The sequence below is a fragment of the Buceros rhinoceros genome, unplaced genomic scaffold (genome assembly GCF_000710305.1).
Source record: "Buceros rhinoceros silvestris isolate BGI_N320 unplaced genomic scaffold, ASM71030v1 scaffold11475, whole genome shotgun sequence".
Taxonomy (NCBI): domain Eukaryota; kingdom Metazoa; phylum Chordata; class Aves; order Bucerotiformes; family Bucerotidae; genus Buceros; species Buceros rhinoceros.
In genome coordinates, this window is record NW_010414753.1 from 87,036 (window position 1) to 111,691 (window position 24,656).

Sequence of the window (24,656 nt, forward strand, 5' to 3'; positions counted from 1 at the left end):
TCAGGTAATGATGCTGGCCATGGACAAAAGAACTGATTACCTCAGAGAAAATAGTTATTTACAAATGGCGATAATAGCAGCGCCGGGGTAGACTTGCATAGAACACTTGTGGGTATAAATTAGCTCTGTGGCAATTTTAAGAGGTGATCTGTGTTTTCTTTAGTGGGGTCACTGAGACTAGTTTCAAAAGGGAAAAAAATAGTGAAAAGAAAGAAATTGTAACAGGAAAAACACCCCAGAAGGATTGCTTCTTGCTTTTATTAAATTTACATTTGATCCATAATCTTTTGAAAATAGAGATCCTCATTCTAGCTATCATATTTGTACCTTTATTATTAATTTGTTGATTGTGTTTTTATTTTGATAATTTGAGATATTTATCAGTTTGTCATAGTTTATCCGTCTTGCTGATAAAATGAGACCTTTGTGTGAAACAACACTTTGTACATGCATGTAAACATCCATGCACACATTCACACAAACACACATTCTGTGGGTAACAGCATGTTTTCCTCAGATGGGGGTGGATGTAAATGCTCTTATTTATCTTACTGTAACATAGAAATACTTTACTAGAAAAGTTGCCATATCCAACTAATGATCTGGTATCAATATCCTGTGGACACAGAAAACTTTGTTCTTTAGTGTGAGCTGTATTACGGAAAATGAAGATAGGGAAACATCCTGGAAGACAGCTGATTCCTTTCCAACCGGTGCATGGCTATTGACTAGGGTAGCCTGTCAAATGCTTCCTCCTATCTTTTTCTAATTGGCTCATCTCACAGCAGTTCTGGCGCTTGCCGTTGCAGATTATTCTGAAGCTAATAGAACTCACTGTCACATTATTTGTATTCTTACTGTTAAATGACCCAACACAATTTTTGTCTTGCTCTTGAAGAATTTGCTGTTTTCTTTCTTTCCTGTTTTTTTCTTTTTGTTTTTTTTCTTTCAAAAGCAAGTATATACCAGTGTTCTGTATTTTTACAACTTTATTTTCCATTGCTTCCAACAGCAGAAAGTGGGGAAAGAATGTTTTATATTGATCTTACACTCAACTTGAACAAGTGTATGGGATTACAAAAGATGCAACGAAGACTATTTTTGTTTGATTTTCTTGTTTATGCAACTCTTAGATTGAGAAATATATTCCTCTGCAAGAAAGCCTGTTGAAAACAGTTTATATAGATTGTACTTAATTAATAGAATAAAGCTGGTATAAATAAAGTTGATATAGTGCATTTACATTTACACAAATAAGCACTTTCTAAGCTTGTCCGGCTTTTTATTTTTCTTTATAAAGACAGCTATTTCACTGCCTTCAGACCAGATACTATTTTATAATATCCTACAAGGCTCAGAATAGCAAAAAATATTCCCAATTCTTTAATTCTTAAAGAGAGAAAATTCCCTTGAACTTCAGTTAAGCTTATATAATAAGTGGCAGAACTACTTAAGTGTAACATTTTCCTTTAAAGTATTAATGAGATGTAATATAAACAATTAAATAGCTTTCAGTTAAATAATACATGCTTAGGACCTATTCATTCCTGAGTGTACTTACTTGTGACAGTCTGATAAATATATTATTCTGTGACAAGCTGTTCCATACAGCTCATTATGTTCTTTTTACATATTTTCCATGGTATCAGAAATGAAGAGCTGTATCCTGATGGATAAATACTGGTGCAATATGCAGCATGTATTACAAAATTAACTTTTCCTAAGATAGTCCCACGCTCATAAATAATGTGCAGAATATAAATATCTGTTTCTATTATATTCTAAACAAAAACATTGGCAGATTCAGTAATACGGGTCTTGGGATACTGAATTCTAATATAGTATCTTCTGATTAGTCAAAATTATATTGAAGATAATTTTGGAAGAAACCTCATATCTCAAAAGTCAATATTTAGAAATTTTCTTATATATCCTGTAAAGGGTTTCTGAATTGTCTTCTATGTGTTTTTTTTCCCCTACATCTTTCCATCTCTTTATATTACTATGAAAAATCCTCATCAGTTAAACTAATTAAGCAATTTTTTCAAAAGTGCTTTTGATTTTAGAGGTAGCTAGATGTCATTAAAAAATAGAATTTTTAATAGAAGGATTAACAAAAGTTAACAAGCTTTAAAGTCATGGAGAAGTCCTTTTTTGTCTAGATGTATCCTAGTTTTTATTTCCCCCCCCCCCTCTATGAAACTTAATGAAATCAAGGAAGTTTAATGTTTTCGTTGATTCGTATTTTGGAAAAAAAAAAAAAAGGCATTTACATGCTTTAAATTAAGACTTCTATTTTGTTCAAAGTTCAACATTTTCAAATGTTAGTTAACTTAGAATAAAAAGATGACACTGTTTTAACTACAATAATATATGTAAAATTTTCAAAATAGTTCCGTCACATCAGTGCGACATCAATGTGACGGAACAGGCTTCTTCAGTGTTTGAAAGTGTTCTGTATTTGAAGATTTTACTCCAGATTGGGATGGAAAAATTTTTCAATCTTTCAGTCTTTAAAAAATTTTCAGCCTTTAAAAATTCTTTTGGTGCCATAAAGATTTTTCCTCCCAGTTCTGTTACCTCGTGGGTGTCCTGCTCCATTTTTACTGAAGGCAATTTCTCAATGTGAGTTGTCACCCATTACACTTGCACTCAAAATATAAAGTGTCCAACAGTTACATACAGACTTAATGGATGAGAGTTGCAACTCATGCAGAGCTAAATCCAAACCCTGGAGAATTTGGTAAAACTGACATTATTACTTTCTCATTTTCCCCATATTCATAATGGAAATTCTTTCCTTTTGCTGTGTCTTCCACTTATATTACAAATTCCTAGAGAATAGGATTTTTCACGGCTGTATATTTTTGCAGTGTTGAGCAACACATAATCTAGTAATGAAAGGTGTCCCTCAGGGGTTGCTACTGGGACAAATGCTATTTAATATCTTCCTCAACTACACAGACAGTGGGATTGAGGGCACCCTCAGCAACTTTGTGGATGACCCCAAGCTCAGTGGTACAGTTATTCACCAAACGGAAGGCATGGCATCCAGAGGGACCTTGACAGGCTGGACGACTGGCTCCACACAAACCTCATGAGGTCCAGCAAGGCCAAGTGCAATGTCCTGCAACTGGCTCATGGCAATGCCCAGCAACTGTACAGATTGATGAATGGATTAAGAGCAGCTGTGCAGAGAAGGACGTGGGTTTGGGGATGTTGGTGGATGAAACATTAGGCATGAGCTGGTAATGCCCACTCACAGCTCCAAAAGCCAACTGTATCCTGGGCTGCATCACAAGAAGTGTGTCCAGCACATGGAGGGAGGTGATTCTGCTCCTCTACTTTGCTCTTGTGAGACCTGACCTCAAGTACTGCACCCAGCTCTGGGGGGCCCAGTACAGGCAAGACATGCGCCTCTTAGAGCAGGTCCAGAGGAGAGCTATACGTATGATCAGAGGGATGGAGCACCTCTCCTACGAAGACAGGCTGAGAGAGTTGGGGTTGTACAGCCTGGAGAAGAGAAGGCTCCAGGGAGACATTATGGCAACATTTCAAAGCATAAAGGGATCTTACAAGAAAGACAGTGACTTTTTAGCAGGTAGGGACAGGACAAGAGACAAAGTTTTCAAACTGAGAGAGGGCAGATTTAGGTTAGATATGAAGAAGACATTTTTTATGATGAAGCTGATGAAACACTGAAAGAGTGGCACAGTTTGCCCAGAGAGGTGGTAGATGTCCCATTCCTAGAAATATTCCAGGTCTGGTTGGACGGGGCCCTGAGCAACCTGCTCTAGTGAAAGATGTCCCTGATTATGGCAGGGCATTGCACTAGATGTTCGTTGAATTTCCTTTCCAATCCAAACCTCTCTAATTCTATCATCTATTCCCTAGAGCACTATGGGCTTCTGCACAACACACTAGAATACAAAAATTAATCCATGGTATCAACCCCTCATTTCCATAATATGTCCATAATTCTAAATGTCAATAGCCTTTTTGAGATATAAGGGCTAGTAATCTCATTTATCATCTCATCTCTATTTATCTCATGTTCTACTGACCGTAAAAGCAGCTGTAAGAATAAAAGACAGATCAACCCCAAAACAGCTGAAGATAAACACCAATGTTAAACCAAGCAACAAGAAGGTGCATTTCTAATGGTACAGTGAAGAAAGAACTAATGGAGAAACACCCCCTAAGTGTATGTATTTATCCATATTGTGCAAAATTAGTCAGGACAGAGTCACACTGTGACCATGTTCCATTTTGAAGGGGGAAGGGTTGTTGGTTTTTTCATGGTTATCATCAGGTCAAATGAGGATATAGAGATGTTACTTGTCCTTTGGGGAGATATTTTCTCCCCTCTACGTGTAGATTTCTCTGCAGTTTGATGGGGCTTTTATTACCACTGGGTATTTTTCTATAAGGAACTGAAGGGTTTAGGAGCACAAACTATATCTGAAATTCAGTAGGGTCTATTTTCTGACTATGTTATGGGCTCAAATTTACCATGAGAAAAGATTATGTTTATGTCAAATTACAATAAATTTCTAAACAAGCAGTAGAATTTCTACCATCTTGCAAAATCTGCCAGAAAGTAACTAATAGGGAGGGGAAAAAAAAAATAAAAGGAGGGAAAGGATGGGTGCACATATCTCTGAAGGTTTAAGGATAATATGCAATGGTTCATAATACAATTCATAAAAGTTGTGTGACCATTAATAGCTGCCTAATATTGACTTTTATTCTCTGGTTACACTACTTAAGATGAACACTGTCAAGTTCCATCAGCTCAAAGTCAACTGGCAGAAGCACATCTCTGGTTTTTGACTGCAAAGTGTTACTGGTTCTGAAAGGTTTCAAGTATGTCCCAAGTTGTTCAAATAAAGCTTTTCTCTGTCTCTTTCTCCCAAGGTATTTAACTTAACCACCATTTTACAGATAATTAAGTTTATTGGGGGAGAAACAGTAGAGACAGCAGAGATTCTTAAAGAGTTATTTCTATGTAATGCCCTTCAATGAAGTGCTCAAAATTGCAAACAATGACAAAGTACAACTCAGTTTAGGTGTAGAATGCATTTTGAGGTAGAATTAATCTTCATTTAACTATGTATCTAAAACATAGTCAGCTTCCTTAAAATTCAGAGTATAGAAATGACTCCTCTTAGATTGTATGTGTTTAGATGCTTTTATAAGGGCATTTTAAAATGCATTTGCGAATGCCTATTTCTCCTGTTCTGATAAAAATGACATATGGATAAATATCTTAAATAGTAATAAATATCTTAAACCAGACACCTGACTTTGAACAAAACAAAAGCTTCAATTAAAAAGAACAGGCTTTGGGCTAGCAACACACTCATTTCTACATAAATCCATTCGTTGATATTTAGAGTTGCTGTGCTCAGTAAAAGTTGGGTTTATTTCAGTGTGTGAAGTGTAGCAGATCTTTCTAAATTCACCTGTGAAATATTACCTCAAACTGTGCATCTGCTGTGAGTAACTGATTTGGCAGAAAAGAAATAGCTTGAAAGTTTCCTTTCATCTTTTTAGTTATTTCCATCTCAATTTTCCCTCTGCTTTTTGCTTTTTCTTACAATGCCTCCTTTCTCCCTCGTTCTGTTTTTTATCATGTTGATGACTCCAGATAGCCTTACGTACACTGTCAATCACATGCCATCTTGCCCAAGAGCATATGCCCCTAAAAATCACATTGAATAGCTCATTTTTATCCATCTTTTTCAAAGGAAATTCAATTTAACAGTCATTTTGAATAGCATAAAACCCTGACGTTTGGCATCTTCGTTTTAAATGAAAGCACCAGATTCTATTTCTGTCAAAACACTGGATGTCTTCGTAGGAAGAATTCTACCCTTCCCAGATTGGTGTGGTAATAAGCATGTAGTAAGTGGTACACCTTAATAAATCAAGTCCTCAGGAGACTGGACTGTCTGTGTTTCATCAGAAGAAGGCTGTGATTATTTGAACCATATGTATCTTCTAAAACTCCAGGGTTTCATAAATCGATTCTTTCACTTGTTAACACTATTAAGATATTAAACATAATGTAAAACATCTTCTGTGAGTATAATTTAAATAGGACATTTCTTTGTATGCTTACTTCCTTAGAAATATATTGGATGAAGTTGGCAATGTGCTGTTTCGTGTATGCTTGTGCCGTTCTTAGACGGAATAATTTCATATAAAAAAAATTTCCAGTTCATATTTCTGCTAGAATGTTTTTATAGACTAACATTTATGAGGCTTTCTATCTTGCATTCTACATTTAGGGAAAAAAAACCCCAAACCTCTAATTTTAATAAGTATTTTTATTATCCACAACATTATCACTTATTACCTACTCAAAATGCTTTATTGAAGAGGTAAGGATCATTAGGGTTTGATGTCACTAGAGCATTGTAGACATTATACTGGTATAATATTGATCACATTAATAAACATCCACTCTAGGCTGGACTGAAACTTGTAACAGCAGTGGTATTATGTCATTTTTTCAGAAGCAAATAACATAGTTTAATATTTTCTATCACAGCCACATTTTTGAACTGCACTGTCAGAGAACATGTGGGGAATGTGTGTACCTTTATCAATAAAAATCACACTGGAAAGCTAAACAATTACCAAAATGAATAATTAAAAAAAAAGATAATCAGTGACCAATATGCAGCTAACTGGAAATAGATACAGAATCATTACAGTAGACCAATTTTAAAATCTTTGAAGATAAATGTTGACTGAATTATGGTGATTATTATTATTATCAACATTATCATTATTATTATTATCATTATTACATATTATCATTAAAAAACTTGGTGTGAATGGGTGGAAGAAATCATCCTTTAATTAAAAGTTCAACATTGGAATTATGAAGATTTCCTCTCATTTGGAGTTCATTCCCTCTCTCTAAGAGGAGAACTATTATTTATATACTGTTTCACATCTATTTCATCTACACTGATGTGATTACCTGGCAGAGAGATAATGAACTTAACTGGGAAAAACAGCACATGAGCTCTGGATTAGGCCTGATATCAGATGCTGTAGTAGCTTACTACTGCTGCAGTGAAAGTCAGCAAAAGACCCAGAAATTGGTAGGGTCACATATATTATTGTCAGAAAACGAATAGTATGTCAACATATACTACTACTGTTAAGAAGGTACTGTAAATGTTTTCTGCTGAATTACAAAAAAGTTTTCTTCTAGGAGTCTGTAAATTGGCCATCATTACTAGGTAGGTTTGATTGAATACTAAGATTTTATTACACTTCGTAGAATTTCTTGTCAAGAATTAGTAACATTAAATTGACTATCTGATAATTTTTATTGGACTGGCATATAATTCTAGAAATGAATCTTAAAACAGCAGTAAACTTGGCTTGTATGATGATCATGTGTGATTATTTTTTATTTTATATACACTGTGAAGTTTCCAGCAAGAACTAGAACATAATGAAATGCTGTGTAAGCATACACTTTGGGGGTTTTTTAGTAGTATGTGGCATATCTATACTATAAGCCCTGGTAGATTTGTAATGGATGTATTTCTGTTGTTTAGTAACTAAAATCAGATTAATTATAGTGGGACTAACTGAGTATGCTATTTTGCCACAAGGGAAGAAAAACTAAATATTTGCTAGATGTGACAGAGTGTGTATGTATATATGGCACAGTATATATGTGACATATAATAACGTGAAATGGAAATATTAAGGATTAGGACATGAGTTAACAAGATTAGCTGTGTTAAAGGCTTCCAAGTTCCACTGAAATTTTTCTGCCATAAGCTGAGTAGAACTAGAAGAAACAAAAATATACCCTATGATGTATTACATGTTCCAGTTACAGGTTTTTCAAATAAACTTAGAAAAAAGAGAGGAAAGAGTTTTGTATTGCACACAGATTGAAAATATTCTTGTCTCCCCAAACCACACCTTTTAATTTCAGAAACTTTTGCCTCTGTAATTTGAACAAACTTACAGGGCAAGTTCTTTGTTTGAAGTTTTCACTATAATTTAAACTTCATCACTAGATCCACACATTTGGACAAAGAACACCAAACAAAACCATGGACTTTGCTGCTCCAGCTCCCTTCATGAAGCCAATTACATTCCCAAAATATAGCGAGACAGCCAAACTCACCTGCTGTTACGAGCAGAGGCTGAATCATGTGAGAGTAGTTACAATTAATGGGTTTTTACTTGTCATTACTGGAATTTGCTTTCTGTCTCCTACCCAGCCAAGTTTCTGAGCTGTCCTCCTGGCAGCCACACAGATAAAACCTCAGGCAGTGAAAGTTCATACTTCAGTCTTCCTCACAGCCTTTTAAGTTTAACCCCTACCTATTCATGTTCGCCAAATAAGATACTAAAATATCTCAAGAACTGTGTTTTAAAAGTATAGCGGCAACTTTCAGCATGACTACTACCGAGATTTTTTAGTTATTTTGATATTTGCAATTAACTCTCCCTTTAAAGCTCTTGACTCAGATTTTGTTAGCAAACCTCATCCAGCAGCACTGACTTCAGCCATTTATGGGCAGTTTATACCATCTCTTTTCTATTGCTCAAAGAGTTAAGTTGCTCACTGACTCACCTGAGTTAGTGTATCCTTCTGCTACCTGGAAATCACTGTCATGACCGTATCATTATTTTGGCAGCAATATAGATGACTAATGACTGTGAGCACAGGAAAGTAAAAATTGCTAATGCATTAGCTCATATTCAGCAGCATAGTTTTTCGGGGTGAGGTTTTATCTTTTTTTTTTCTTCCCTAGAGAAAAAAACTCACAACCTCTGCCTCCTGTTCCCTGTTTTATATGGAATATTGCCAGTTAGAGGTCTTAACCTTGCCAGAAAGATCCAGCTACCTGTAAGATTTTATTTTTGTACTTGTTGGGGATGACTCATTAAAGTACACTTTAATAATAATATGCCTTAAACTAATGGTGGTTTAAAACTGAAAGATTGCCTGATCTTACTATTAACCTGAGGTTCATAAACTGTGTCACAGATATTTCAAGCTCTCTCCTATTTGTCACATGTAACAGATTTTGGTTATCACTTGCAAGCTATATAGCAAACAGCTGAATTAACTAAAACTATAAGTTCTTTATAAAACTTGTTCCACTGTAATATTTATATTCCAGGACTATGCTGATAAATGGAAACATAAAATGTTATTCAGGTGTCAGCATTGCCTAGATTTTATATCTGTGGCCTTTTACAGTATTGATGGGGACAGCAGGCAGCCCCATTTGTTACCTCTTCCTACAAAGCAGCATTGAGAGGTCCACCTTATGTACTCAACATGTTCAAAGTGCCAGACTCATTTGTCAGTGCCCTGCATCTGGAAAACATCTTTGCCGGAAGAATGTTCTGCAGCATGAAGTAGTGTGGGAGGTGAGACTACATTTCTGTAGAATTTAAAAGGGTAACCAAAGATTTTTATGAGGGCAAAAGCAATAGACTTGTGCAGTTGTGATGATGTAATGCTATGAAAACCAGAGCAGAGCAGCAGCAGCTTTGTCACTTCCTGAGGAAAAAAGAAAAATAACCTCTAGTGATATTTGTCTATTCAAGGTTCAAAGTTATATCTTACTATCTGCTTAACTGCTGAGAACCTGTTATAAGTGAAATCTCACAACAATCTGGCTTCTGTGGAGCAGCAACAAGGTTTTTTCCATTTACTATACTAAGCATGTCTTAATTATCAAGCATTAATATTTAATAAATATGAAAATAGCATAATGAAAGGGTGACTTAATTTTGTTATTGTTGCTGTTGTAATAGAAGAAAAGACTGTTTTAACACAATCTTAGAAGTTAGAAATAATTACATACTGATCATTAAAACATTCAAGAAATCAGCTATTATGAATATAATTAACACTGCTTGACAAACAGCTAACAGAATCCATCTCATCAAAGAGGATATAATACAAATATGTTCACTAAAGTAGATGTGCTGTAAGAGAAAGTGTGGCAAGATCCATGTGAATACTCGCCAACAAGCTCTGGCAGACAGATAACAAACCTCCAGGTTTGTTCTCAGCATTTAAAACAGCAAGCAATAAGTTTTGTTCGGGAATGAAGCGCAATCTAGCAGCCCAGACTTGCTGTAAGGCTTTCACAGGTAAGTGAAGTGCCATATAGGAATATGTAAATATTGAAGCAGTCGTTCCTTTGTTGAGTGAAATAGTGTTTGTACTGTAATGGTGCGGGTTTAGTTACGGTGTTGAGCTTTTAGATTAAAATAGCAAAATACTATAGTACAAAAGCCAAATAGTGTTTTCTCAGATTTGGGGATCAGTACACTGAGACAACTTTAACCTGTGTTTTTACCAAAAGTCAGGAGTAAGAAAGGTCTTTTTTATCCTGTGTGTTGAGCACTAACAATATGTTCTCCTTGAACAATTCATCTTATTTTCCTCTTGCGTTTTATTTCTTTACACAAGATCTTTACAGAAGAAGAGCTTTTTGTCACAGAAATCTATAGGAACTAAATAAAAGGAAGGGTTTTACTCGGCTGGAATCTTTAGCTGTTCCCATGTGAAAGTGGAGCTGAGAGGTTTCTATCCATGTGCTGGAACAGTTTATATAGTTTATCCCCTAACTGTTTAATATAAAATGCACAGAGTGTTCTGAGCACTAGAGCCAGAACTTCAGTCCCAGAAAAGCAATTTAACTACTAAATTAGAGTCATACTACTCCTTGTTCACCCTGCTTGAAGCTTGAATATTTTGTTGCACAGTTTCAACAGGAAATGGAGAAAGCATCCATCCTTCACTACCAGTATAGTAGCTAATAGCTTGTGATCAGATTTTTCATGGGGAGAGAAAGATCTGAGTTTCAACCCATTTAGAAAAGGAAATTGAGCTCATGTCTGCTGTTTCTCAGGTGACTGACTTAGACACTAGACTATTTTAAAAATGTTAGGCAGCACTGTATTTTCTCTGGCCAGGTTCTTGAAGAAAACTGCACCTGATCTTGTAAGAGTGCTATATGAGCTCTGCATAAATGCAATAATTAAATCCTAGTCCTAGGTAGAAAAATAACCTCGTTTGGGGTTATGCTCAAGTTTAAGCAAGAAACTGAATTTTTAATGTTAAGGGTGTTGGAATGACCAGGAACACGAGCCTTGACACTTTGGGGAGTCTATGCTTACAAGGAGACACTTATGAGCATAAGCTTTTTCAAGTTAACTCAGGATAGATTTTGGTGAAAGTTGATTTAAGCTTTGTATTTAAGTGTCTCACTCCCAACTGTGCCTTGATTTCAATGACTGAGGGTATCTCAACACTGCAAAGTGCAACAATCCATGAACTGGCAATTCACTAAAGGAGTATGAAGGCTGTGCAAACTGTAGCTGCAGCAGCTCAAGACTAGAAGCAGCAGAGTTGCACTCCTGCAGTGCTACACTGAACCCAGCAAGCTTTGATGGAGGGGAGCAGCACTACATGAGTGATGTTCTACTGCTTCAAAACCTACGTCTTTTGCATCAAGACACATCATGGTGAGATTCACTTGCCTGGAAATGACAGGCATCTAGTGCCATTTTAGACTCCCAGACATTCTGGCCATTCTTCTGACGTTCAGTGGCGCTGTACCCTATCTGCCTACAGTATCCTAATATCTCAGATATCCTACAATGTTCAGAAATTGTAGTACCTTTCAAGGGAACTATACTACTACTGCATCTGTGTTTCAGTGACAAAATCATTTCCCAGGTCCCACTGCTTGGTTTTTTCCAGTCCTTCCAGATGTCAGGTTCACTTCTGTGCTTGTCTCTACACCTACGGCAAAAACAGACCTGTAGAGCTTTGCTGGAGGTAGTCCTAGAAATATATTTTTACAGGTTTGATCTTCACAGGTGTTTAATATTCTCAGCTTTCATTTAAGACATTGAGAGGTGCAGGTGTACTTCGCAGGAATGTCTTATATGAGCAGTTACTGGATTATGTGATCAGGTAGAGGATAGTTCATCATGCCTTGTGTTGTCATTGAGAACATATGAGTGATATCTCTGATCTATTCAAAGAAATATTGTGTCATTTATGAAAAATTTGCCTTCAGGAAAACATGGAAGGATACCACATTGTCCTTTTGTGGGTCCTATATAACTAGAATTTAAAATGCAATCCTTTTCCCTCCTAGAGTGACTAAAAAACAAAATATATTGGGTGTTTTATATTCTTGCAAATAAAAAGTGTCTTTATTTAAGACCAAAGGAATATTTCTAGCTCTGCTTCCGTTCCAGTTCTAATATGCCCATAAACGAGTAATGTTCTTCTGAAGCAGCAATCTGCTGGATTTGCTTAGCAAGAGAAGCTTGCTTTGAAAATGCCATTTCCCCATTGCTATGCAGTGTTGTGCTGAATGTACCATTGTCAAAGATGTGTATCTGTCTACTGGTCAGTACGAAATGCTTAGACAATAAAGACTTTTGTTTTGCTTATCATGATGTTTCTCTTTATGAATTTTTCCATTTGTTAAATAAGACCAATTGCATCCAGGTACAAAGTATTTTGTCCTCTGCTGTTAAAATAAGGTTATGGAAAGCCTAGATTAACAAGATTCTTCACAACTACTTAATTAATAGATTCTTTCTGAAGATTGCTCAGGAAAGGCATCAACTCCTTTGATCTAACATTTGTCATCTAGGGAAATAGCTTTCAGAAAACAGTCGCTTTCAGACTGCTGACCTGAACCAAACCTACCTAACAAATGGAGTAAAACATATTTATACCATTATTAAATTCCATTATCATCACACGCACAATAAAATAATTTTAAATCTAATAAAATAATTTAAAATTAAAAGAAATTGTGGCAATTTGTTGAATTAAATTGATATCCTTATTGAATGTTAAATTTCTTGCTTCGGCTCCAGAAGTTTCTTCCCTCTTCTATAATTTAGAATGTAGGTAAGGTATCTCATGAGGAAAATTGGTGAAGCTACACTTTTTGTGGGTAAGGTAAATTCAAATTCAAATGCAGAATTCAAATCTCCATGGTTTGGAACATCTTTTTCTCAGGGAACACAGGAAAAATGTTTAATAGTGATTATGAATTTTGGTGGTTTGATATTTGGGTCCCTTATGAGACTGCTTCCTCAGGTTAAAGATGCACATCCATTCCTGAAAATCACAGCATATGTGGATGGCATACATGGCATCCCAAGTGGATGTCATAGTAATAGACCAGTGTGAGGACTTTCTTTGACATGTAGGACCAATCCCCTTGCCGAAGACCAGTTGTGGCCTCTCTGTGGCTGACAAGGTGCAGCATGAATGAAAGGACATAACTGCTGGTGTGGCACATAAGCAGGAACCTCCACCCCAAACTGGATGAGGCCCCATTTGTTGTCTTCACTAGCTCTGAACAAATCCCACTTCTTCCAACATCAGCTGCTGGGCCACATCCAAATAATTGGAGAAGTTATTCTTAGGGATATCAGTGAGGATAAGCTAATTTAGTTGCTTTTACCAAGAGTGATTTCTTCGAAATAAAACAATTTGCCATGATACAGACATGGGAACATAGTTCCTTTCCCCCAGTCCCAGATCCACTGTTTTGGATCAGTCCTAAGGCGCGCTTTGTAATGACTTCTTTTGAGGATTCATAACAGCAGAACGGTTTTCAGCCTCTCTGGTCTGCTGCAAGCCAGACTGTGCTCTGCACCATCTGCTCGGGAGCGCAGAAAGACCTCTGTGCTTGCCTTTTTCTTCCTTCCTGAGGCCTGATTCCAAGTTTCTGCAACATTACCCAGGATGAATTTCCCTTTCTCTGTTGAAGTGACTTTAGCCTGGATCATGTGTAGCTAAGTCCCAGCTCCCCTTAGCTGGTCAGTGAATTTAACGACAAAATTAGTAATTGCTTGGAAAATTATTAATATGCATTTCACAGATTTCATGCTGTTCTCACTGAATTTAGAGGCAATATTTTCAGTGAACTGGGTGGAGACAGTGCTGGGCTTAAAACCAGCAACCCCATCCCCCCAAAACCAAAAAGCCAGAACAACATTGTCCATGCAGGGAAAACTTACGTTTTGACATGCCTGAAGGAAAGGCAATTTCCAGTATTTTTCTCAATTTCTATCAATTCATTCATTTTTTTCCCACTGGCAGTTCATGTCCTAAGTAGTGTTTTTTCCTTCTCAGAAAATGCTAAGGAAAAAGCTTAGCTTCACCCTTCCTCTTCTCATGATATTTTGAGTACAAATATTATGGTGTAAACCTCCTGAAGAGTTGTCTCATTTTGAAAATTGTTCCCAGGTGTTTTGTGTCTTTTCCTTACTCTAAGATTATACGATTAGCGTTTTAAGGTCCCACAACTTCTTGTCTAGTTCCCTAGGCGGATATGAAAATGAAGCCATGAAAGTTAAGCTGTTTGGTATTTATCACGCACACTCTGATTGCATTTCAGAGCTCTGGGATTTGAACAGGACGTCAGTCTTTCATAGCCCATTTGGATATCTTGGTCTTCATGTAATGCTGCTGGATGAGTACCAAGAGCGACTGTTCGTGGGAGGAAGAGACCTCTTGTATTCCCTCAGTTTGGATCGAGTCAGCGACAACTACCGAGAGGTGGAGTAAAATATTGTATTTATATTAGTCACTTCATGTCATAATGGGTAGCACAGAACATCAGTTTGCATCACTGGAAATGAGATAATGGAATTTTTGTAGGTGTTTTGTACATGAACTTTAAGGTCATGTTTATTTTTAAGAAAAATACACTAATTACCATTTTCCCCAGTAATAAGCCGTAAGGCTCACTCTAGGTGAAGAGATCAGGGGGTCACATAAATATTTCTCTTTGTTTTTTAGCATGTTTACAGATATTTAGAATATCTCACGCTTTGTGCATACCTGATTTCTATACCTCCGCTATTTTATCAAGGATTAATTTCTCCATGGCATTTGTGTGGGACTTTTACCCAGCAGATAAGAAAATGTAAAAAAAAAAAAAAAAAAAAAAAAAAAAAAAAATAAAGAAAGAAACAAATAATAAATAGCACATAAACTATAAGAAGTTTTCAATAGCAACATAAACCACACAGCTAATTTTTAGTATTTAGAAACCAGATTTTGCATTGTTTTGAGCTAGAGGTGCTATTAAGTAGTGACTGAAAGTGGCATTTGAAGTCTATTCAGCGGTCTGTGGGACAAAGGTGTTTTAACTCATAATCCTACGACAGAGATTGGAACATCACAGAAACCACACCTGATCGGCAAACTGGCAATTGGAGAGGCCGGACTCAGCTGATGTGAGCCTTGGCTTCCTTACTCACTTTCGCCCTTGGCAGCTAGGACTGGAAGCATGTGGTGGCAAAGAAAGATGGTAGGAGCATTGCTTCTGCCTCAACTGTTTTGACTGTGGATAAATGATGTCTTGAAACATTTCAGTGTTTTCCTTATCTACTTTTAAATTTTTTCTGATATATTTTTGTGATGTGATATATTTTCATTCATTTTCAAATTAATAAATTAATGAAAAATTGAGTAATAAAATAAAGTCCCTCCAGAGAAATATGATGATTGTTGGTGTCCATACTGCACAGACCACTAATGTTTCAAAATCTTTTCTTTCTGCCCCCTTGCTGTGAGTGAGTATCGCTATTCCCATGCCAACACTCCACTCAACTTTGCCATAAACAACCTTGCTTATCTGCAAATGTAATTAGCATGTTCCACTACTGTGAACAGATATAATACGTTTTATCCTTTTTATAAACTATTTGGGTGAAGCAATCCTAGATATGGGGAAATGAATATAGCCAGGGAGGTCATTTGAGACTTTATCTGCATTTAAGAAAAAATTAAAAATTAAATTTTTTTAACTCCACAGCGTTTAACAGTAATGTTAAATACTGAGCTTTGTTCCTCCACAGCGAGATATGAGTTAAGTCCTTTTCCATGTGATAAAAATTATTAATATCCTGTGACAAGATATTAGAGCTCAGGGATATGAAAATATTTGGGAAGAAGTTTTTCTATAAAATTACTTTTCCCCCCCTCTCTTCTTTCCCATTTGGCAGCAAATCTGTATGAGGAAGGATGATGGGATAGAGCACTTTATGCCATCACCATTGTCCCATTTGGACACTCTTGAAGTTTGTTGCTCTCATTCTTGTTTTCAGCTGGAAAATCAGCCATTTACTCTGAAACCATACTTCTGTCTTGAGACAGTGTGCAGAGTATGACAAAGTAATGCAAGCTTTTCTTGCCTTCTTGCCTGCTTTTATGATGTGCAAAAGATGAGAAACTGGAATAAATGGAGCTTGACCTAGCATGTTTAGAAACATGACCTTGCTGGGATTTAGCTCCCTTGCATACAAATGTCATGATTTTTTTTCTCTTTTCCCGGTGTTCACTCAGTTCAGATCTCATTCAGGGATAGCCAGGTAAAACCTGATTGTCCTGTAGCACTATCAGCAGAAGTGTGGAATGAGACATTTCTGTTATACGAGAGTTTAATTACTGAGATATATCAGGGGAATTTCCTGGAATTGAGAGACTGGTTGATTCATTATTACCAAAGTTCTTCATTAATCTGTTTTCATCTGTGTGTTGGTTAGCCTTTGGCCTTCTCTTTCAGACTGAAGATTTTAGTTTAATTAATCTAAAGCACCAGTTATAATCTAGTGAAAGAATAGGAGTGAAGGCAAGGTCCTGGGTTTTATTCTTTCTCTGGTAACCAGGATAAGTCACTAGCTGCAAAAGAGACATTTCATAAAGTTGGTAGTTTTGGGCAGATTTGTACAGATCTTTTTCATCATCTTCTGTGTTCTAGAAAAAAAATTATGTGTTATAATTCATTGCCACCCCTTTCTCCAAATTTGAAATACGAATATGCTTTCAAAAAAAAAAAAAAAAACTAAAACCATTCCAAATTAGAGATATATGCCTTCTGCTGCAAAACGACCCAGTAATTCAGTTCTAGCAAGCACATTAGAAGTCACTTAGAGAAAATCAACAAAATGCTGAGTGGACATAAAGTCCTTTTGTATTGAGACCTATTGGCTGCCAAAGTAATCCAGCATTTCCAAAAAACTCAGCTTGTGTTGCATCAGTTATGCATCCTATAAATCTGCATTCAATAGACTGCATTTTTTCTTAAAGTTCAATTCAGCTTTCAAATACAAAGCAGCACTCTGAAAGGCAGATTATAGCTTTTCCACATAAGCTATCAGCTGTTTATGTAGAGATCTACCAGTATTTTTTTAAGCATATATTATCCTCACCACTTTTCATACCCAATAAAGAGAAGATACATGCAAAATAGGGAAAATCTTTCAGTGAAGAAAACTGCTACAGTCATTCTTTCGTTGGTGGGGGAATCCAGAGCTTCAGTTTCTGTTGACACAGACCTATGTCATCTTGGACAGAGGCCCAATTCTTCATTGGTCAAATTATATTTTCTTGGCCTACTTTACATTCTTTTGTACTCTTTATGTCTCTCCTTTCATATAATACACACAGGAATTTTCTTGCTTAGAGTATTTAACGTATCTTACCATATGTTTTTTTGAATCAAAGTTACTCACATGCCTTGGTTTCTATGTGAAGAATGCCCTAACACTAACAATAGCAAGAATAAGGGAGAATACAAAATGTGGATATCAATATTTACAGAGAATTAAAGCCATCAAAGTACTTGAAACCTTGAGCAAAGCCAAAGCTTTGGAGGTATCCTCCATGTGACCTTTGCTTTCCCTAAAACCTCATTCCCTTTGACACACTACTTTCAGAATCCAAGTTTACACATATTTGGGATTTGATCCAAAATCCTTAAGGCTTGTAATGATCTAACAAGCTGATAGAGAACTGTCTTCGATATCTGATGACAAATTTATTTTAAAAAGCACTTCAGTTCATGGTAATTGATGCCAGAACAAATCTTTGTTGACGAAAAACTTGAACCAGCACTAGCAGTTCATCACCACTGGTCTAACAGTCCATAGAGAAGGATGACCTTCATTTTTACTATTCGCCTTTTGTGAAAGTAAATTGACTTCCTATTTGTCATCAAACTCCTTGCAGATACATTTTTCTTCCTAGCTTCTGCTTCAGAGGTCTTCTGAAGGGCTCACTCTGAAAACAAACCTTTCTACTTCTGTAGATAGGCTCGTGCAGGCAGATTTCAACGTGCTCTTTCTGACCTACTACGAGATAGCTCCAGAGGAGGATTTATGTCTCTACTGTATTAAACTATAAAGCCCTCATGATATATTCTGCCTCTAGCGAAGCCTGCTATGCTTCCACTCCAGAGCTGGGTGAACTTAAATCTGCAAGAGATGGGCTTGCTTATATCTGCTTTGAATACCATGTAGGAATGTACTTATATTCAGACTGAAATAAGAAGCACACAATTTACCAGTGAGTGTAATTATCCGTTGGAATTACCTCCCGAGAAGCAAGGTGGCTATGTATTTGTCGATAAATATATAAAAAATCCACTCAAACCCAGATATTTTTGCAGAACTTTTGCTTCAGACAAACACAAGTTACGTGTTAATTAAGCACTATTTGTTGATTTAAACCGGGGACAGGAGAGTTGAATCCCTTAATTGCTCTCATATACCAGAGTTTAGCCTAGCTCACACCTTAGTCTATTTTGACTTGAAGTGCTAGAAAGGTCAAACAATTTCTTGAAATTAGTTCTCATTAAACATGCCATCCTGTTTTCTGAGGTTAGTGAAGCTATTTGGAGACACTAATTAGCATTCCAGCTTCAATTAAAGTTTTCCCTTTATCTGAATTTGCTCAGTAGCTGGTGTCTGTACTGCCTTATTGCATTTGTTCCCATGAGGAGTATGTTCAAAAGTAGCTTTTTCCTATCTTCTAAATACAGTGCTAAAATTACATCATCCAGGTCTCAAGGATGAGAATATGGAACAAGATGTGACAACATCACTAAACCAAGAATTTAAAAATTTACTTCACAGTAACCTGCAGGGGTAAAAAGTTTTGAAAAATTTTGTCCAAGCCAATACTTACATTAAGCACGCAGTCCAGTGAAATATATGTTAGCATGATGTTATTCCAATCTAGATACAAAGGAAAAATTCCCAATAATAGTGATTGAGAGCTTGTCAAAAGATTTTAATCCTGGCAAAGGATCAATTCAGTTAGATCTGGTAGTTGTCACAACTCTAAAGCATAAACATCAGGAAAAATAATATGTGAGAGGTTAAAGGTTACCTGACTAATATCTGGATTTACGTGCAGTGCAAACACATCCTATGTTATGCTAGTTAAAAAAAACAGAAATAATTGCACAATTAAGTACAGTAAGTACAACTTGGTAAAGTATTCCTTGCGCCTCTTACTATAGATTTTTTTGCAAATGATGGTAACAGAGCAAGCAGTTTTTCTGAGTTGTTTTACCCAAGTTAAGAAATCCTCATGAAGATTTCGAGATTAAAAAACAATTTTTTTAAAATGTTTTGCAGAACATTTTTTTACTATACATTTTTTACTACTGTGCATAGACCCAAGACACATGTAAAATAGAATTTTGAAATTTGGTAGGATAGCAAAATCTCAAACAGAGAGGTTTTTTTAGTCTCTAATCTAAAATAATCTTCAAGAGATTAAAATCCTGGTGCCCATTTGTGTTAACAATCATAAGCCTCACAAGAGCTATGAACCTTAAAAAAAAAAATTTCTGGTTAGAAAAGCTTCCTGAAGAGACTCACGTGTATTACTTCAGTCATAATTCAGACCCATCTACTTCAAGCAACTAACACGGACTTGCCTTAGAGAGGGGTAATTTGGTATAAGCTTCATAGATTTCTACACCTCTGCACAAGCTGCAGAATAAGCACAGAGACGTCTGTCTGCTTTTCTGACTCCTTGTTAGGCATCTTCTGCTAAGATAAGCCGTTATAAGTATTCCAGTGGGGAATACACTACAGAACCAGGGCTTTGTTTGGAAAAGGATTGGTACAAAAGTCCCTTTGGACAGCAGATCCTAGTAGCAGTGGTAGATACAGAAACAGAGGGTACACACCGTTACAGGTTAGCCCTTTGATTAAAGCAACTCTCGTTTGTGCACACATCTGCTGCTTCTCATTAGATCACGGGACAGACCCTCCCAGATGATACGTCAAAACATATGGAACACAGAGAGCTCATTAGAGACAGACAATACAGCCTCACCAAGGACAAATCATGCCTGATTAAGCTAGTGGCCTTCTACAATGGAGTGACTGCACCAGCAGGCAAAGGAATAGCCGTCATAGGCTTGTCATATAGACTTCTGAGAGGCCCTTGACACAGTCCTTCACAACATTCTCACCTCTAAGTTGGAGAGAGATGGGTTTGATGGATGTATTATTGGATGGATTGGCCATGTCAAACGAGTTACTCAATGGCTCAATATTCAATTGAAAAACAGTAACAAGCTGTGTCCTTCAAGGGCCTTACTGGAACAAATACTATTGAATATCTTCCTCAACTACATAGACAGTGGGATTGAGGGCACCCTCAGCAACTTTGTGGATGACCCCAAGCTCAGTGGTACAGTTATTCACCAGACGGAAGGCATGGCATCCAGAGGGACCTTGACAGGCTGGACGACTGGCTCCACACAAACCTCATGAGGTCCAGCAAGGCCAAGTGCAATGTCCTGCAACTGGCTCATGGCAATGCCCAGCAACTGTACAGATTGATGAATGGATTAAGAGCAGCTGTGCAGAGAAGGACGTGGGTTTGGGGATGTTGGTGGATGAAACATTAGGCATGAGCTGGTAATGCCCACTCACAGCTCCAAAAGCCAACAGTATCCTAGGCTGCATCACAAGAAGTGTGTCCAGCACATGGAGGGAGGTGATTCTGCTCCTCTACTCTGCTCTTGTGAGACCTGACCTCAAGTACTGCACCCAGCTCTGGGGGCCCCAGTACAGGCAAGACATGCGCCTCTTAGAGCAGGTCCAGAGGAGAGCCATACGTATGATCAGAGGGATGGAGCACCTCTCCTATGAAGACAGGCTGAGAGAGTTGGGGTTGTACAGCCTGGAGAAGAGAAGGCTCCAGGGAGACATTATGGCAACCTTGCAAAGCATAAAGAGATCTTATAAGAAAGACAGTGACTTTCTAGCAGGTAGGGACAGGGCAAGAGACAAAGTTTTCAAACTGAGAGAGGGCAGATTTAGGTTAGATATAAAGAAAACCTTTTTAATGATGGAACACTGAAAGAGTGGCACAGTTTGCCCAGAGAGATAGTAGATGTCCCATCCCTAGAAATATTCCAGGTCTGGTTGGACAGGGCCCTGAGCAACCTGCTCTAGTGAAAGATGTCCCTGATTATGGCAGGACATTGCACTAGAATATTGTTGAAGGTGTCTTCCAATTCGAACCATTCTATGACTTTGTGATTCATTTTATAATTCTCTGCTAAAGACCAAATTTTTGTTGCTTACACTGCAGCTGCTTTTCAACATTCCAGACTAAGAGGGGCATTGGGTTACTTCTTTGGCTTTTTTGTCTTAATCCTGTATACGCATTTAATTCAGTATGTCTTAAGTGAAAAATGTTCATATAAAATTTTCTATAGCTCTGGGACTAAGTATCCAAATACAAACATATTCACCTACACACAGTGTATTTAGTATCAGGGTACAGAGTCAAGTGTTTTATTCCCTCCGTGGTTTCTCTGTTCCTAAGGGCCACCTACACCTGATAAGGTGAAACACCCACATTTTAGCCTGTTAGATCATTAGACAACTTTTTTTGGAAATGGAAGATGTGACTTCAAACTTTTAGGCTCAGGAGGTTCTAGTGTTCACAACTCCTTCTAGGCTTTTGGATTACAGAAAAGCTGTTGCCTATTCAATCCTTGGCCAGTGAATAAAATAAATGTGGATCCTGATTTTTGCACTGAATAAACTACCAATGGTCTGACCAGGGTGACTGGATGAGTGTCCTCATGGGAGTTCCGCAGAGTTTCTGTACCTCCCAGACTACACAGCAGCAATGCAGAGACTAGATGATAGTTGCTACTGATCACACATAGATGGCTATAAAAACATCTCATGGAAAACAAATGCTTGGATTGATTTTAGGTCCCTTGCAGGATTTAACTGGTGCAGTTAATATTTGCAGTTTAATATATGCAGTCTGATTCTGGCACTGAGAACTAAACACTGACAAGCTGCTGAAGTTGACAAGAATGTCATATAGCTGACCTCTTGTTTTTAAGCCTCTAGGATTTGTAACTTATTCCTGCTTTTCTTGCAATTTACATTGCTTTTAATTTATTCTGAGATTTTATTGCATTAGAATTATTTCAAGAAAACTAAGTTGATTCAATTAGAAAAAAGGAAGGAAAAAAGCCTAGCGAAAGAACTTAATTTTAAAATGTTTTCCAGATAGAAAAATAAAGTGATTGGACTATTGACAAAAATGTCTCAATGACGACAGGCATTCTTTTATAATTATATGATCTAAGCCAAGCCTGATATCACTGAAGTGAATATAGTTTTGTTTTCAATTTTAAAATTTCTGAGAAATGAAGTAATCATACCGTTCTCCTCAGTCATTTTTAAGATTGTTTTCAACCAAACAAATCATGCATCTGGAATGAAGCACAGGCTTTATACAGTAGGTAGCTGAAGAAAATCTCACTTGTATAATTTGGCTTCACTTCTAATAATTGACTGTGAGGAGCTGATCCTATTCCCATGAGGTTAATTGCTGACCCTCATTAACTTCACTGTAAATCATTTTCTTTCCTAAGTGACACTTAGAGCAGGAAATTAGTAGTTTGAAATTAGTATTCTATGTCAAAAGTCACTGACAATTTAGCAGAGATGTTTCTACTGAATTTATATCAAATGTTCCATATATTAACTTCCTTTAAACGCCTCGACTAGTATTGTTTGCTGAGTTACCCTAAGCAAAGCAGTTATGCTTCAACAAGAATATTTCTTACCTTATTGTAAAATGTTATAAATATTTAAAACCAAAATTTTTACTTGAAAACTGTTCAAATGGTGACAGAAACTTGATTAAACTTAAAACATACAATAAACATATAGAGTATGATGAGTCAAGTATAAAGACAAGTGCAAATTCTTGCACCTGGGACGACATAACGAAAGAGCCCAGTACAGTGGCCAGTACTGCGAGCCCTGTGTGGCTGGGAAGCAGCCTAGGTGAAAGGGCCCCGGGGTTCCAGCGGACAACAAGCTGAAAGCGAGTATAGTGCACCGCTGCAGCAATGAAGGCAAGTAGGGTCCTGGGCTGCCTCCGCAGGGGTGTTACTAGCAGAGATAGAGACATGATCATCCCACTCTGCTCAACACTTGTCAGGCCTCGTCTGGAGTACTGCGACCTGTTCTGGTCCCTGCAGTTTATGAAAGATGTGTACACAAACTGGAGAAGGTCCAAAGGAGGGCCACTGAGATTATCAAGGGATTAAAGAATCTGCCCTACAAGGAAAGACAGGAACTAGGTCTTTTCTCCCCAGAGATGGGAAGGCTCAGGAGGAATTCATAACAGGGAAGTTATGAAGAGGACAAATGCTTTCTCTTCGCAAGGAACCACATGGAGAAGACAATGGGTAATGGGTACAAGTTGCACTAGGAGATAATGGAGAATTTTTTTACAGTGAAAACAATATATCACTGAAACAACATCCCCAGGGACATGATGGGGACTCTGTCACTGGTGGTTTCAAAGATGTGACAGGACAGGATACCAGACAATCTCACAAAGGCTCCCTTTCCCATGCAATGCTCTACCAGATGATCTTTGAGGTCACAACCAGCCTGGGCAGTTCTATGATTCCATAATTCTGTTCTATGAGTCCTTCACATGAAAAGTAGTGGAAAAGCTAAATCGGCATGATCAAATGGACAATTGAATGGTGTTCTATGTTTTGGTTTTCTTTTTCCTCAGATCCATTGGCCTAGTACACCTCTACAGGCAGAAGAATGCATAATTAAAGGAAGAGATGCTGTAAGTACCATTAATTACAAATCAAATAAATCAACTTTAATTATACCAGTGGCTGGTGTCCAAAACATGGATTCAGGCATCCCTAAACTTCAGAGAGATCAAAGCACAGATATCATTCTAAGCGTTGAAGCTTAAAAACATGTAACTACTCTGAACACACTCAAGTAGTTTAATTGCTTTCAAACCAGCTTATAAAGAGGTAATGGACAATTTTTATCACCTGAACTTTCTCTTAATTTTTCTTCTCGTGCTACCAAAGAAGGTACGTTAATAACTCTCCTTTCCCACTTCTATTTCACTTTTTTTTCATAGACATAAGATACCTTATCCATTCACACTTTTTCACATTATAATTTATCTTTAAAATTCACATTCTTTAGAATAATTTCAAAAAAGCAGTTAAATTACTAGTAATTATAAAATAGAGTCTAGATTGTTTTGCCCTATAGGGTTTATGGTATATTAATAAAAATATTCAGTTTTAATGACTCCCGAAACTGTTCCGTTCTTGTAATCCAAAGTGTTGACTGTAATCAGTTTCCAGGGAAAGATCTGAAAGCTCACTGACACCTTCACTGGCACCGTAGGATGAAAACTCTTCTAGATGGGAGCTCTCTTTAATTTTGCAATGCACCAAGCTCGTTATATGCACCTCATAAACACA

General features: G+C 37.1%; 1 protein-coding gene across 1 annotated transcript in view; it reads left to right on the forward strand.

The window, feature by feature from the left end:
* The window catches only part of SEMA3E (sema domain, immunoglobulin domain (Ig), short basic domain, secreted, (semaphorin) 3E), a 143,299-nt gene that overhangs the window by 61,069 nt on the left and 57,574 nt on the right, over positions 1–24,656 (forward strand). The window contains exons 2-3 of the mRNA XM_010137200.1: positions 14,451–14,611; positions 23,933–23,992. Of these exons, the coding sequence (XP_010135502.1) occupies positions 14,451–14,611; positions 23,933–23,992 (221 nt within the window). The remainder of the gene's footprint in view (positions 1–14,450; positions 14,612–23,932; positions 23,993–24,656) is intronic.